Source organism: Taurulus bubalis (genome assembly GCF_910589615.1).
Source record: "Taurulus bubalis genome assembly, chromosome: 2".
NCBI lineage: Eukaryota > Metazoa > Chordata > Actinopteri > Perciformes > Cottidae > Taurulus > Taurulus bubalis.
Window position 1 is genome coordinate 36,131,610 of NC_136590.1, and position 14,569 is coordinate 36,146,178.

A 14,569-nucleotide genomic window follows, 5' to 3' on the forward strand; every position below is an offset into this window, starting at 1 on the left:
CTAGGATACACTGGCAAAGGAACAGGGGAAGTCTGTATGGGAAGCAGGTGGCTCATTGGGGGAAGCAGGGTGGGTCATTGGGGGAAGCAGGTGGGTTTATTGAGGGAAGCAGGTGGGTTATTGGGGGATGCAGCTGGGTGGATGGTTGGAGAATTTGAGAGGAACTGGATGCAGGTGGGTGTGGCAGTCGGGTGATGTGGAACAGGGGGGGAGTCCGAGGATTTCAGGTGGATTGGGGGACAAAAAAACGGACATTTAGTATTTTATTAATTAACTGCCATATGTATTTATCTCAAGCCTACTTATTTCACAGGATCGTGCAACCACATTCCACGTGAGACTCCAGAGCTGTGCTTTCTGGCAAGTTAAGTGGACACCTAACAGCTAGTTAGCTGTCCATATGGGCCATGTGTCTATCTTGACTTGCAGACTGACCCAGATAATCTTTGTTAGAGGATTAAAGCGATGTCTCGGAGGAGGAGGAGGATGTCCTATACTGCTTGTATTCGTGTCATAAAGCTCCTACAACCTTGTAGGTAATGTATTTGTACTGTCTCACGGCTGGTTTTACAACAGGGCTGAATATTTCTAATAATGGAAGTTTAATGTCAGAAGACTGCAGGCTAGCTGTACATGCTAGGTGTACATATGCACCTAGCAGATGCTAGGTGCATATATACATATGTACCCCATATGCTAGCTTGCAGTAGATTTGTAAACAAAAAAATCCTCACAGGTTTATTTAAAGTCAGGTATTCTAACATGTAGTCAACATAAGACTCTACAGACTCACTTTTGTGGTCTTAAATTGCATTTTGTGATAACACACATTAAGTGGGTAGTTAATATAGAACAGTCTTTTATAAGCATTCAGTGTACGTGACTTTGTAATTGGCAATATTAAAAGTTAGAGACTGACAACGTTGTTTGTTCAGTGTTTTGAATTTAAAAAAGCATAAACCTGTCGTAGTTTTACCATTGTTGGTACTGTACAGCGGCGAATAAATGAGAAGTAAATATTTGTTTTTTCAGCTCTAAACCGTAAAAAGTCCTGTCAATATACATACAAAATGTAATGTAATGTAAACTAAGGTTAATGTCTTTATTATGATGATTTAAACAGTGTTTGGTTATTCAGGTGTTGTAAATCAAATAAAGAAAGCCATCTACAGCAGCACTCTTTATTCTTTGTTATATGACGTATATCACAGTCTTTTTTCAACAGGACACATTGCACCGGCTAATGCCTTCCACAACGAGCTTCAATCACCGGACTTTATCAGAGTTACTTGGGCAGCGCAGGCTGTTAGGGCTCGGAGCTCTGCTGGCATGGCTCGTCCTCTTCCATCTCCTCGTGAATGTTTGGCTCCTCTGCGTCTTCACCAGTCTCTTGGTGGTTCTCGGAGGTTGGCTCGGGTCCCGTGCCGCGCTGGACGCGAACAGCCTTCTCCACCTGGAACACTTCTTGCCTCTTGGCAAAGTTAACCCACCTCCGGATTCGCCTGAACATGAGTGGAGGTTGAACCACGAAATCCACAATGCTGTCCACAAAGCGGTGCGTGACTTTGTGTCCTCGTGGTATCGCACTCTGCTGCCAGAGGTGGAGGGGGAGTTTGAACGTGCGGTGCGTAACACGATGCTGGAGTCAGTGATGGAACTGAAGGAGCGTGCGCGCCGAGTGGACAGAAAAGCACTGGTGCAACGGCTGCTAGAGCTGTATGGCAGTCACCTGCAGAGCTACATGACGGCGAGGCAGATCCAGTCAACGCAAAAGCAGAGCTTTAGCCTCTGGCAGCTCTACAGTGAAGTAGATGCCCCTCACCCAGCTGTGAGTGGCGCAGCGGCTGAGCTCAGCTACTCCAGAGCTCTAGTTAACCTCGTCTTGCATGTGCTTGTTCCATACCCCCAGATGGAAACCAGGACTGGAGGTTACATGGTCACAGAGCTCATCACCTGCAATGTGCTGTTGCCGCTCATAGGTAGGGTGTCTGACCCTGACTGGCTCAACCAGACCATTGTAGACGTGATCACCAGGTCCAGAGAACAACAGGAAATCAATGTGGCTGAGTTCCCAGCTGCAGCTGCTCTATACAGATGTCAGATCCTGCAGGAGTCCTGGACCACCTGCAGGTCACTGTCATCTTCGGATCCAGCTAGCCTCAACAGCAGAAACACCTCTGATTTTGATGATCTGCAGAGTCAGAGTAGCATCTGTGAGAGGGATTCCTCACAGAGCAGCATGGTTAGCCTGATGTCTGCCGGGAAAGTAGAAGGTTGCCCTGTAGGTCTGCTCACACCATGCAAAGTGAACTGCTGCTCACTCACATCTGGCCGCTACTCCCACTCACCAGAGCCTAAAATGATTTCATTGGACTCCTTGATTCAATCGGACTCGGAAGATGACCTGACAGGAGGCTTTTGTGACTGCGGTTCTCCAACGAGCATCTGCAACGCGATCACTTTAAAGGACGATGAGGCTTTCGGGTGCTTCGGTCCTCTGAAAAATCTTGGGCCGAAGATGGCGGTGCCCGAGGAATCCCAGTGGCCAGCAGGTATAGCCCAAGAAAAATCCCCAACATGTCCTCCAAGAACCTGCAACTTTGAGGCCTCCAACATCCTAGCTGCATCTATGAACATCCAGAATGTGCAAATTTCAGGCACTGTCGCTGCAAAGGAGCAGCGGGGCACCGGCACACATCCCTATACTCTCTACACCGTAAAGGTGAGGCCATCTCTTACTTCTTGATCTTTGAATATGTGTTATTGGTGCGCACACGTTAACCTCCACTTTCCGTTTTACAGTTTGAGACGATGGCTACAGCAGAGAACAGTGAAACTCTGCAACCTGTGTCCTGTCACACTGTCAACCGGAGATACAGCGAGTTTCTCAATCTGCAAACACGTTTAGAGGAGAAGCCTGAAGTCAAGAAAGTAATCAAGAGTAAGTGACTATTGTTCTCGTTAATTGACCATTGAATTTCAGTACACCGAGACAGATCATCGTTGCAAATCAATGTCATGGATTTCAGATGTCAAAGGCCCAAAGAAAATGTTCCCTGACCTCCCATTTGGCAACGCAGACAACGACAAGGTTGAAGCCCGTAAAAGCCAACTGGATACGTTCCTTAAAGTAGGTGCTTGGATCGTAACTTATGGAATTAAATGATTTATGAATATGTAATTTGATTGCTGTTTTTTTTTTTTTCAAGCAATTAAGCAGCATCCCTGAGACGTCCAACAGTGAGGACATGCAGGAGTTCCTGGCTGTCAACTCAGATGTTTGCACATACTTTGAAAGAAAGCCTTTTGTCAAGTCAAGAATTGATAAGGTTAGAAAGAATTGTCATGCTGTCGATCGTGTGAGTGTTATTGTAAGAAACCAACAAGTAGCTTATCATTTTTCTGGGAAAATTAGATTTTTGTACCTTTCTTACCGAGAGTTAGACAATGACGATAAAATGTATTGCTAAATAAATGTCTGCCTAATGCTTGATAATCAACACTATAGATTCCATGGAAAAGTATGATCTATGTGTTTTGTTTTGGGAACTTTATTTATCATATGTCTTCTCCTTCATTAAAGATGATGGAAAATGCTTTAGACACCTTAAAGACAGCTTTCCCTCAACCCGAGCCCCTCAGTCCAACTGAGGACCTGGAGGGAGATGCTGATGGAAGAACAATGGACAGCAGAAAGTACAGGTGAAATCTCTATATCAGTCCAGTGTCACTGTTCCCAAAATGTCTTCCATGGTGACCCCTTAATAACGAAGCAGTTCCCACTTGTGAGCTGTCATCACAGTCTGCGTTTGCACCTGAGTTGCCTCTAAGATTTCTTCAAATGACTGTGAGTCATTTGAAGAAATATTAGAAGCTTTAACATAATCCAGGGATTTCCAAGAAAAATGTATCAATTTAATTTTGTGTAGCAGGAATGTTTTTCCTCGAGTCTTATCCACAAACCCATAGGTCTGCCTCCCAACTGATTTGAATAATCAATTCAAACGTGCAGTGCAGGACGTCAACAAAAATCACTACCAAGTCAACACTTCAGGGAACTTTGAATTATCTTGTTTATCTGGTATTCTTATGAATTGAAAAGTGTTTTGTTTTTTTGTTTCATGCATCAGGAGGCTTATGTTCCCAAGCAAAATGTCCCCATCTCTCAACATACCTGACCTCCACCCTAAAGTGACATACTGCTTTAGTGAAGGCAGCGCTGTAAGTCTTCATGCTGTATTGGCCATCTCTGATTGATAAATGCGTTTGAAACGGACACAGTAGACATTTTTTCTTTGCTCCTTATAGATCCTCAATGGCATGTCACTGTCAGGCCTGGAGAGCTTTGTCAAAGAGCAGGAAAGACTTTTATGTGAGCCGAATGGGAAAGAGAACGCCAAGCAGAGCCGTGAGCAGCCCGGCACAGACAAGAAGATGTTAGGGAAACCTCATGGCACAGGTTGATATTTTTATGTATATATATTTTATTATCATAATCTTGTCTCAGCTTTATCCATAGTGTCAGTACAGAAGTGTTGCCCGCTTTGCAGCCCTGTAGAATCAACATGCAGTAACTCAGTATCACCGCTTGGCCGCAGTAAAACTCCATTGTTTCTGTTTCTCCATTTGCTGAGTAGTTCTCTGAGGCACTTTCCACTTTTGATGCGTTTTGTCTATAAAGTGTGTCATATGTGTTTGAACGTGTTCCTATTGTTCTGTTGCTGTGAATTTATTGTGTGTCTGTGTTTGTTGCTGTGCACTATAGACACAGCTGTGGCAGATGTTGCCTTGAACATTTTGTGTCTGCTGATGAAGGACCAGTGGAGTTGGCTTTGCACTGAGAACATACAGAAGACCATCAGACTGCTCTTTGGCACCTTCATTGAGAGGCAAGTGTTTCTTTCAGCTTCTGTGTAGCTTTCACAAGTATGTTCCTACTGTACATACAGCTTAACATCAAACAACTCGGTATCTGCATCCTGAAGAAAAAAATAATCTATTATCCCATATTTATTATTATGATTACTTTGGCTGACATAGCAGTTGATACTACTAACACATGTCAGGATGTGACTGCAGACCTATTTTGCTGGGATGTGACATTGTGGCTCTCCATTATTTGCCCCTTCAAACAGCTGAACATCCAGACGTTGGGCTCTTTTCTATAAGCATTCAGTGGTTTGTAGCACTCGACTGCTGCATGACATTCTCTCAGATTGCCTTTCAAAATCTAACTTTTTCTTTAAATATTTATGCCTCACTGGGAATCTAGAATTTCCACTGGGCTTGTTATTAACACACAGTCGGTGGGAACTGTGCTTGTCTAATCTCTTGTGTCCTGTGGTCATTAGTTGATTATACTGGCCTCCATTTTTGGACTTAACATATGCCTCTGGGAGTTTTAGTGTTCACTAAGCATGCCAGTAAACAATGTGCATGTAGATTTAAGAATACTTGTGTGTGTTGCTTCCCCTTGTGTGCATGCCTTTTGTTCATTCCTAATCAATCAAAGCATGTACTTTTATATGCATTTATTTTCTTCTCCACTTGTTTGTTTGGTGATATTTAGTAGAAAAGGCCCTTGCACAGAGGAACACTACTGCATTAAACTACTGATTCTCTTTCAGATGGTTGGATTTGGGGGTTGCCCACCTTACCAGTGCCCCCTGCTGGGTGATTTACCTTCAAGTGCTGCAGGAAGCTGTATGGCCAGGCGGCACACTGCCTGCTCAACCACGGCCAGAGCGAAGTGCCGCAGAAAGAGAGGAAACCAAGGAGCAATGTCTGGACTGTCTCATGCAGCTGCTGCCAGGTATGTAGACGCTGATTCAGGCTGCAGCTGTTTGAATGCTCGTTAAATTCCTTAAGGCTCCTGAAGCGATGTTCTTTTTAATTTGTTTCATTTTTTGTGGCAGAGCTCATCAGTGACATGTTGGGAAGTGAGAAGTACAGACTGAGCTTGGAGACCATCCTGGAGTCTTTACAGGATCATCAGATAAACAAGTGAGTCAACAACCAAACTGTGGAGTAAACATATGTCTGATTCTGCTGTTTTAAGATGGGTACACGCAAGAGCTCAGGAACTGAATCAATCAAGTATACAGGTTACGAATGTTTCTGGTTATCAAATCTATAAATCGCTAAGCTGTTGCTAGTAGGGGTGCAATATATTGCTATAGCTACTATCTGAATCTGTTTATGTCACAAATATATCTGTATGTTTATTCAGATTATACGGTCTAAACTGAGTCTAAATTTAAACTGTGTAACTGTTCATGGTCCTGGTGGAACTTAAAAGGGAAAACAGAATGAGAGGTTCGTTGAAAAATACAAGTCAGAGCTGCCTTTGGCCATATTGCATGATTTTCTTTAAAAACTGGAGTGTTTATAATGAGTCATGTTTATAATGAGAGGAGATCCAGGTTGAAATTGATCTTGTTTGAAATGTCCATGAAAAAATGTGTAAGGTATTTACAATAATTAGAAAAGCTCCTTTGGCCTCTAAGTATGACGGTCCCTAACTTCTCTGTTTCCTGTCTTCAGTCAAGTCATGCACAGTGCAACACATCATACAATAATAAATACAATACATCTGCTCTATTTAATCATTTAATATTCCAATACTGGCCATATAAGCATCTGTATTAATAACAGTTGAGGCTGTCATTTACCCCGTTTGTGTGATTATGTGCAGGCATCTGATCTACTGCATCTGTGACCTGCTGTTGGAGTTTCTAATTCCTGAGTCGTGCGACGAGGCCTTCCAGGGGTTTCTGCTGCAGAGCCTGGCCAAAGACGCAGAGAGGGACAATCCTCACATATGAACAGCACATGATCACACTCAGATGATCACACGCAATTGATAGATAACATGCATATGTACGGATGGATGCGGGTAGTGATTAGAGTCCACAGGGTGATGGCATAGGACAGCAGCAGTCATGATCCAATAGGTCAGTGGTAACAAGGAGCTAATAAAGGCTGCTTTCTCAAAAGTGGAATATTACTGAAACACTCAAAGGGGACACATTGGAGGAAACAGTTGGTCATAACACCCAATCACATATCTACTACTCTTCTGACAGTATATGTTTGTTTGTTGTGTGTAAGGCCTTTATTCCTCTTGGTCTCATGATTGGTATCTTCTCAATGCATTTAGTGAGATGCACTGGGACAGCTATCAATGAAATCAGCTGTGCTCTAAAAACAAAACGAGCTATAGGTGATTCCTTAGAATATCTGACTTTGAAGGTACAATATGTACTTAACTCATAGGGAAACTGTACAGTTACAGTATGTTAACTTATATTGAGCAGACAGGGAGGCAGTATTTGCACATTGCTGCTCAGGTGACCTATTTTGATATTACATTTTCATGTTTGTTTCCTCCTATGGGCAGAGGAGTATAAGACCATACTTCATTCAAACACATATGTTTTACAGTAAAATACTGTAGCATTAAAGTACAACTTTGAAATTGGATTGTCATAATAAGAAATATGATTTAACTGAAATTTCATCCATAAAAAGTGATTTAATTCAGGCAGTGTTATTATGATAGAAAAATGTACTCGACACCTGGTGGTAAAATCATTGATCAGGACATTTGTTCTTTGCAAAGAAGGAGCAGAGAAGAATTACACAACACGGCAATCACAGAAGCTCTCATGACGTCTTTAGATTACCTTGCATCGGCATGGTCATGTGATAACAAGTTCATAAGATAACCACATTCTTCAAACAGAGACATGTAGGCATCCCCAATCTCATGACTATCAGAAGGTCACTTGAAAAGTACGTATGTTTTAACAGGAAAGTAGGTCAAATGAGAAGCCACAAGCCGTTACACAGTATATGATTAATAAACAGAACATATGATTATTAATATAACCGTGAAACAGTAATTGATTAAAAGTAAATATGTTTTTTCTTCCAACATAAGCCTTCCCATGTTCTCATCCTGAGCACCTTTGGAAATACTCACTTCTTCACAGACAACCTCTGTGATGGGGCTGTATTAGTGTGAAGATTATGAAACCACTGAAAAAAAAATCTTTTATATTTGACTCAATTGGCAAATTGCGACAAGATGAGGAACAAAATCACCAGAATAAAATGGTCTCCCACAACATATGTAGATAATTCTTACTCAAAGTAATTTAATTACAATTTAGTATTTTTTTCTTCTTTTACTAGTATTTGTGGGCGGGGTCAACATTTGTTGCATGTTTTTGTTTTTGTGCGCTGTTGTGAAGTGGTTTGGAAACAGTCCACTTTTACGTTGAAATAAAAACAATGGTAACTATTCAATTATTTCATTTTAACATGCCGAACAAATATCCACACCATAATATTCAAAGACATGGTCGGAAGAGGACAACGGAAGTTGCCTGTGTTCCAGATCTGGTAGTCATATTGTTAAATCAAATAAATCATCCAGTTTTCTTTTGTGGTGTCACTGTACATTTGGGAGCAGCATGATCATTGAAAGGGTAAAAACAACAAAACAAAAAACCTTGGCCTGTATTCCAGCAGAGTGCAAACGCTGGGTCATGTATTCTAAAGAAGAAGTCTTGACATGTGGAAATATACACTTTAATAGACATAAACCCTTTGATGAAGAACATTTTTCTGATTTCATGTGAGGCAGCAGATTATACTATTTATTAAATAGCCTGCAGGTTCTCTCCCACAACATGTTAACTAAGCGGGAGTATTTGATTGTTTCCAGGCTCCCAATAGATGCTGAAGGACAACTGATGTTTCTGTCTAAATCAATAATTCACTTTGTTACAAACAAGAGATTCGGCTGAGTTGGACTCAGTTAAAAGCTCATATTTTCTGTTTTTGTCAGCGCAGAGATTACCAAACTGGCAGTTTTTGCTTGCAGTCCAATTGAATACATATAAAAAACACCATACAACAATGCAGAAAGTGTCATCTACTATCACTCATCTCTATAAAGAGACATCTGGAATGATATGTTTTAATGCAAAACATATTTTTTTCAGTTTGTTGATTTTTCAACGTTCACATATAGAAACTTGAGTGAATTGGATCTTAGGAGCATTTAACACAACCCATTTCCTTTCTCATGATTTAATGGGCTGATACTGGCGAGCTTCCACCTCCTCATCTCATGTTTGGGGACTTTACTGGCAACCAGAGGAGATAAAACGCTTATGCTGCATTGATGGTGGCCCCATGTACGTCTCAAAGTCATAGCAGCTGTATTTTCAACACAAATCTCTCAATGGTATAAACATCTGTGAAATTTCACAACTAATCTCTGACTGACATGTAGACTGCTACAAGCTCAGATTGATCAACTACTTATAATATATTTACTCATTCCAACATAAAGTAAAAAAAACCTAACAATTATTTTAAGGCTTTTTCTTTAAAATATGCGTTTCCTTTTTAGTTAAATTTGAAGAATTGTTTTTCCAGCACTATTTGATTACAGATTGACATGAATGAGCATGTTTAACATGAGTCTAAACAAGGGAAGGCAACAGTAAGTGTGCCATAGAGTTTCTTTTCTGAAATGTTAAGGTGCCATCTCATCAGTACGCCAAAATAAAGTCAGTTGTGCAGCCATGTTGTCCGGTTGTTTAATAGATTGTTTCCCCCCACTCTTCTCTGCCTCCGATTGTTTCCTACTCGTTGGCTTCTTGGTAAGATTTGTGCCGACGTTAGCTGACTAACGAGATTGGTGGATAGTTGGTATGAATGATTTCTACTCAGACGTGGATGGCAGCCTTCATTGCTCTCATACATTATGGAATTACAAAGTCCTGATTTTATGAAAGAAAATGTTGAAATGCACATTGCTTATACGGATGGAATATAATATAGGTCTGTTTTTGATGTGGTGTCATAATTAAATGTGTCTTCTTGAGAGCTGTTACTTGTTGGTTCGGGCCAGTGTGAACATCTTCTCACCAGTTTGATGTTAATATAACCACTAGACCTGACTGATATTCAGCCTTTCACCACCAGGTGTCACACTTGACTCAGCAGCCTCTCACGAGCAGAACATAATTAGTCTGATAAACCTCTCGAACAAGAGTGTAGCAACGCCAGTCCCCTTGGTGGCGGTAATGCAAACATTCAGCAGGACAACTTAAACTTCATGTTTAAATTTCTCGCAACAGTTTTAGTTTTCTTCGATTTTTTTCGGAGAGCTGAAATAGATTTTTCTTAGCTTCCGCATCTCGAATTAAGGCACGTTGTGAGGAAGATATTCAAAGTTACACTCATGATGTACAACAGCACAGAGGCTCCATGGTCCGAACCAAGGCGGCAAACTTTATTAACGCTACACTGCATAACTGTTTACTAGCGGGAACTCAAATTCACTCAAATTCACTCAAAGCATTTTGCTAAAAGTAGACTTAAGCTGGACAATAATTTACTCCAGACAGACTGCCAGACGCGGCTCTGGGTCAGTAGGATCTCTTAGTTGGTCCTTTGTCTGTGCGAATCTATTCAAACCTTTAATTGAAAAAGACTGTTGCAAATTTGCATTGCTGCCAAAGTATTCACTGGCAAGTGTTTCTTATTTTCATGTTGTTTATTCTCCACGTCCCCCGTGGTGTATAGGCCTTAACTCTGCTGTGTCTTGTTTCGTCACCCTAAAGAAACACACAAACTTTCAAATAAACAAACACAATGTGTGCATCTTCTCCCCTCCCGCCTCGACGGAAAATGGATCTCCTCAAGGTTGCCGACTTGGCAGTAAATTGTCTGAACAGTCAGACACAAGTTGCCTTGTTAATCCTTTTATAAACAAGAATAATATTATGTTAATCATTTTGTCACATTTGTTTTATTCCTAAAGCAATACAAGACGGATTCAGCGCTGTGACGATGTCGGCACGGGTTGCTGATGTAGTTTTTCATTTTCCAGGCCCAGAACGTGTCACAACAACAAATGCTGGTTCAGACGACCCAACTCTTGCTTCACATGTTTTTTGGCATTATATTACCAATATTGTGAACCTAAAGGTTGGTGTAAAGTGTGTCACTACCACAGGGTCTGTGTCATTTTCCTGCACTCGGGGGATTGTCAACTTTCCATGCTTTTAAAAATACCTGTTTGGAAATATCAACAGATACTGTCATGACTGCAACCAGTGCCATGTTGATGTTACATCTGTTTCATACAATGCAAATTTGAGAGGTGATCATAATTAATGACTTCCTGATCTTGTGTTACTGGGTGTCTCTCTACTTGATCCAGAAAAATGTGAGTTTGGCCTATTTAATCACACCATCTGCTGTCTACATTTTGTCTTGCTATTGTTTTCGGATATTCGGTGGAAGTAGATGTCCTGCCTGTTTGGATTGAGGAAAATGCTCTTGATGATGGGAACGATTAAACATGATGATGATGATGATGATTATGTTCAACTGGATTCCTGATGACTTCTCATGGGTCCAAACAACAGATGTCCTGTGCATGTGTTGTATTTGGGGTTTACCTTTAAACCACAGCACGAACAGTCCATCATGAAGTGAGTAAGTTAAATGGGGAATTCCATCTTAAAAAGATGAATGCACGCCGCCTACGATTGCACATTTTGTTCAAACTCCCAGATGTAGGCGTTACTCAGAGCAGAGGAGGATATCACCAGCTGAGGTGAAGGTGAAGTGTGTATGTGCTCCATCTGAATGTTGAGGTAAACCTCTGTGTTTTCTATCTTGCATTTATTATCACAGAGCGTATACTTAAAAACAGGATTTTACTCGAATCTTTGGATATTACCCATTTTGATATAATAAAATCCAACAACAATGATGAATATTTATGACACAGAGAACAGCGGCAACCGCTCCCATTGTTCGCGTCCCTTACCGCTGGTTCCAGCATCTGACCGTTAGATTAAGTGAATCTGGTTCCTGTTAGCGGTGTGTCCTCTGCTGCTCAGTACAGATGTGCAGTGAGGCCTTCAAGGAACTCTTGACACTCCGCCTCAGTGCTCTACTTTTATTTACTTGGACTGGAAAAACTCAGACGGACAAGCTTTCTGCAAAACAGCAACATATTTTATTTTCAATATGACTTGCATTCCAGCCTGCTACATGTACTCCACCCCTGTCCTATTTTATTTGACTGTTTGGCCAGTAGTTTGGGACCAAAGAGAAGAAGAAACGTGTGAGCGGACAGAGAGGAAGGCAACAGTGCTGTGTGTTGACCCATGTGATCAGTGTGTGCCATTTAAAAATTCACTTCCAATAAGCAGAGGGAGAAACACGATAGCTCGCGGTTGGGAAGAGTTGATCTCTTCCTGACCCCACCTTGGGACAACTGTGTGAGTCAAACCATCACTCATTCCCTGTTCCCTGCAGCTACACTCAGTTTGAATGACCATAATCAATCTGATTGGTCAAGAATGATCTTCAACTGATCATCAGATCCTGTTTTTTGTTGTTGATTTTTTTCCTCATTGATTGATGCAGTTTGTTGTGTGTGGGTACGTGTCAAGCCCCAAACAAGAGCGCTGGCCTTTTTTAGCACAGTTTACATAGTGGCCAAATGGTGGAATTACAATTTCCGGGTGCATCAAGTGATGCCCATATATACTTTTCCCCATAGACTTACATTGAGAAATAGACGTCTGTAACTTAGCGATACATTTTTTGGGTCAACTGAATTTCCCAGTACAAACACTCGAGTAGCCCTTATTTAAAACGTCGGGTCTTAAAGGGCACTAATGTCTTCCTCCATTCCTGTGAAAGAGCCAAAGAATGAGGCTGGATCGAATGCAGGGAGGCAGTAAAACACTACTGCGCTTGATCTATGGGCCCACGGGTGCTTTAGATCAGAATTTATACGAGAAAGTTATGCACCACCGAGCAACTTTCATAAGAATGAATGGGACACTCATCCGATGGTGAATCCGGCTGTCTTTATAAATCCATGGTTCGTGTGCGTAGGTGAGGCTCTGCAGTCGTACTGAAACAGAGCGGAGAAGATTGATTGGAAGTCGGCACTTGGTTTCTGGTCTTCTTGCTTTTCGCGGTTGTAAATATAACTTTCAGCCCTATTAAATGTAAATGATATATTATTTATGTTGGCTCTCCCGTACCACTGACTCAGCGTTTACAAGTGTGACTTCAATATCTTTTATCGTGTCGTCTTTCCCTTATTTTGTCCAATGTAACTTTTGGAGGAGATCTGTGAGGTAAAGACTGACCAATGTCCAAACCCAAGCTTTTTTTCTTCTTCATCCCCTGAAGGGAAAATGATCTTCTCAGTCCTTCCTTTCCACGTCAACTCAGGTCAGCAAGTTCAGAGTTGCCCAGGAGCGGCCGAGGAGTCGGCGTCTTGCTCAAAGACGCTTCAGCTTTCTGCCACAGATATTTGAAACAAAGTTGAGACTAAACATACTCACTGCAGCTCCCTACTGTTGTAACCGCCAGTCAAAACACAGAGAGACATTTTGACAGACATTTCTTACTGAGGTCAAGGTGCTCTGCTTGGTATGTGTTTCAAGAGTTTGCCTCTACCACAAATTACCATGTCAGAGATCTTAAAATAGTGCAAGTTACTACAAGTTTGGTAAAAATATTTGGAGATCACAGTCCGTATCTTCCCTGCTTACGCTGTACGGTGTAATTAGTGGCTGTCACCAACATGATTCACACTCCCACTGTCCAACGTACACAGCTACTGTTGGACAGGCATTTGCCGGGGACAGACTTTTGGAAAACATCAGGCTATGCCACTGGTTCTCAACGGTTTATATTTTCACCCTCGACAGCCAAGCGATGCCTCACCGTGAGCCCTCATCACAGGTATCTTCTGTCCCTCAGATGTATCTAGCAATGCTTTTAAGGGTCCTGACCACTAGACAATGCAGCAGCACTTGTCAGACATACAGTGCACTTAACGTCTATATAAGCTTGTGATAGTGAACACACATCTCCTTCACCGTCTCAGTGATCTGATCACTTGTACAGTGTATCTGCTGCAAAGCTGTACCGCTGCTTTTTCTGAGCAGCATGTTCAAGCTTCTCTGCTGCTGTGCCCCATCTGCCAACAGGCCTTACTTTTATAGCTGTTGACATTACAGAGGCAATACGGAGAAATATCTTGCACGCAGCTTCTAGACAGCTGCTGTCTCCGGGTGATGAAACCGAGCATGTCGGAGAGAATTATTTTTCACCTGTGAGCAGATAGGGGAGAGAGGGGTGCCCCTCAAATTTCAACATTATACAACATGCTTGTTAAGTTTTTTCTCCCCCTCTGTACACCTTCTTTACATAGTAGTTACAGGCTGTACCTCAAAGGAAGTGTAAAAAGTGACACCACCTGTCATTTTAATAACTAGCCTTTGTAGGCCCTCGGCAAAGCCCAGACTCATGCTCTGCGTCTTCTCTGCTTAAACATGTACAACATGGTAATGCGGCTGCTACAGGGATGGTTTTCTCCTGCAAACTCTACAGGACTCACTGTGCCATCAACGACATGATACATTATCATGTTAAACAACTCCATGTATAAGAAGAAGAGTAGATACCGTATATATTATTTTGGAGAGTTGAAAATGCTCTATAGTCT

The 14,569-nt window shown here is 41.7% G+C and overlaps 1 protein-coding gene across 1 annotated transcript; it reads left to right on the forward strand.

The window, feature by feature from the left end:
• Nucleotides 1–1,243: 1,243 nt before the first annotated feature.
• snx19a (sorting nexin 19a) lies at nt 1,244–6,007 on the forward strand (the record flags this gene model as incomplete). The annotated part of the gene is made up of 10 exons (XM_079213965.1): nt 1,244–2,722; nt 2,803–2,941; nt 3,030–3,130; nt 3,210–3,329; nt 3,584–3,702; nt 4,131–4,221; nt 4,309–4,459; nt 4,766–4,889; nt 5,628–5,812; nt 5,916–6,007. 10 exons carry the CDS (start codon nt 1,244–1,246, stop codon nt 6,005–6,007), a joined length of 2,601 nt encoding a protein of 866 aa, XP_079070091.1.
• Between the last annotated feature and the right edge of the window lie 8,562 nt (nt 6,008–14,569).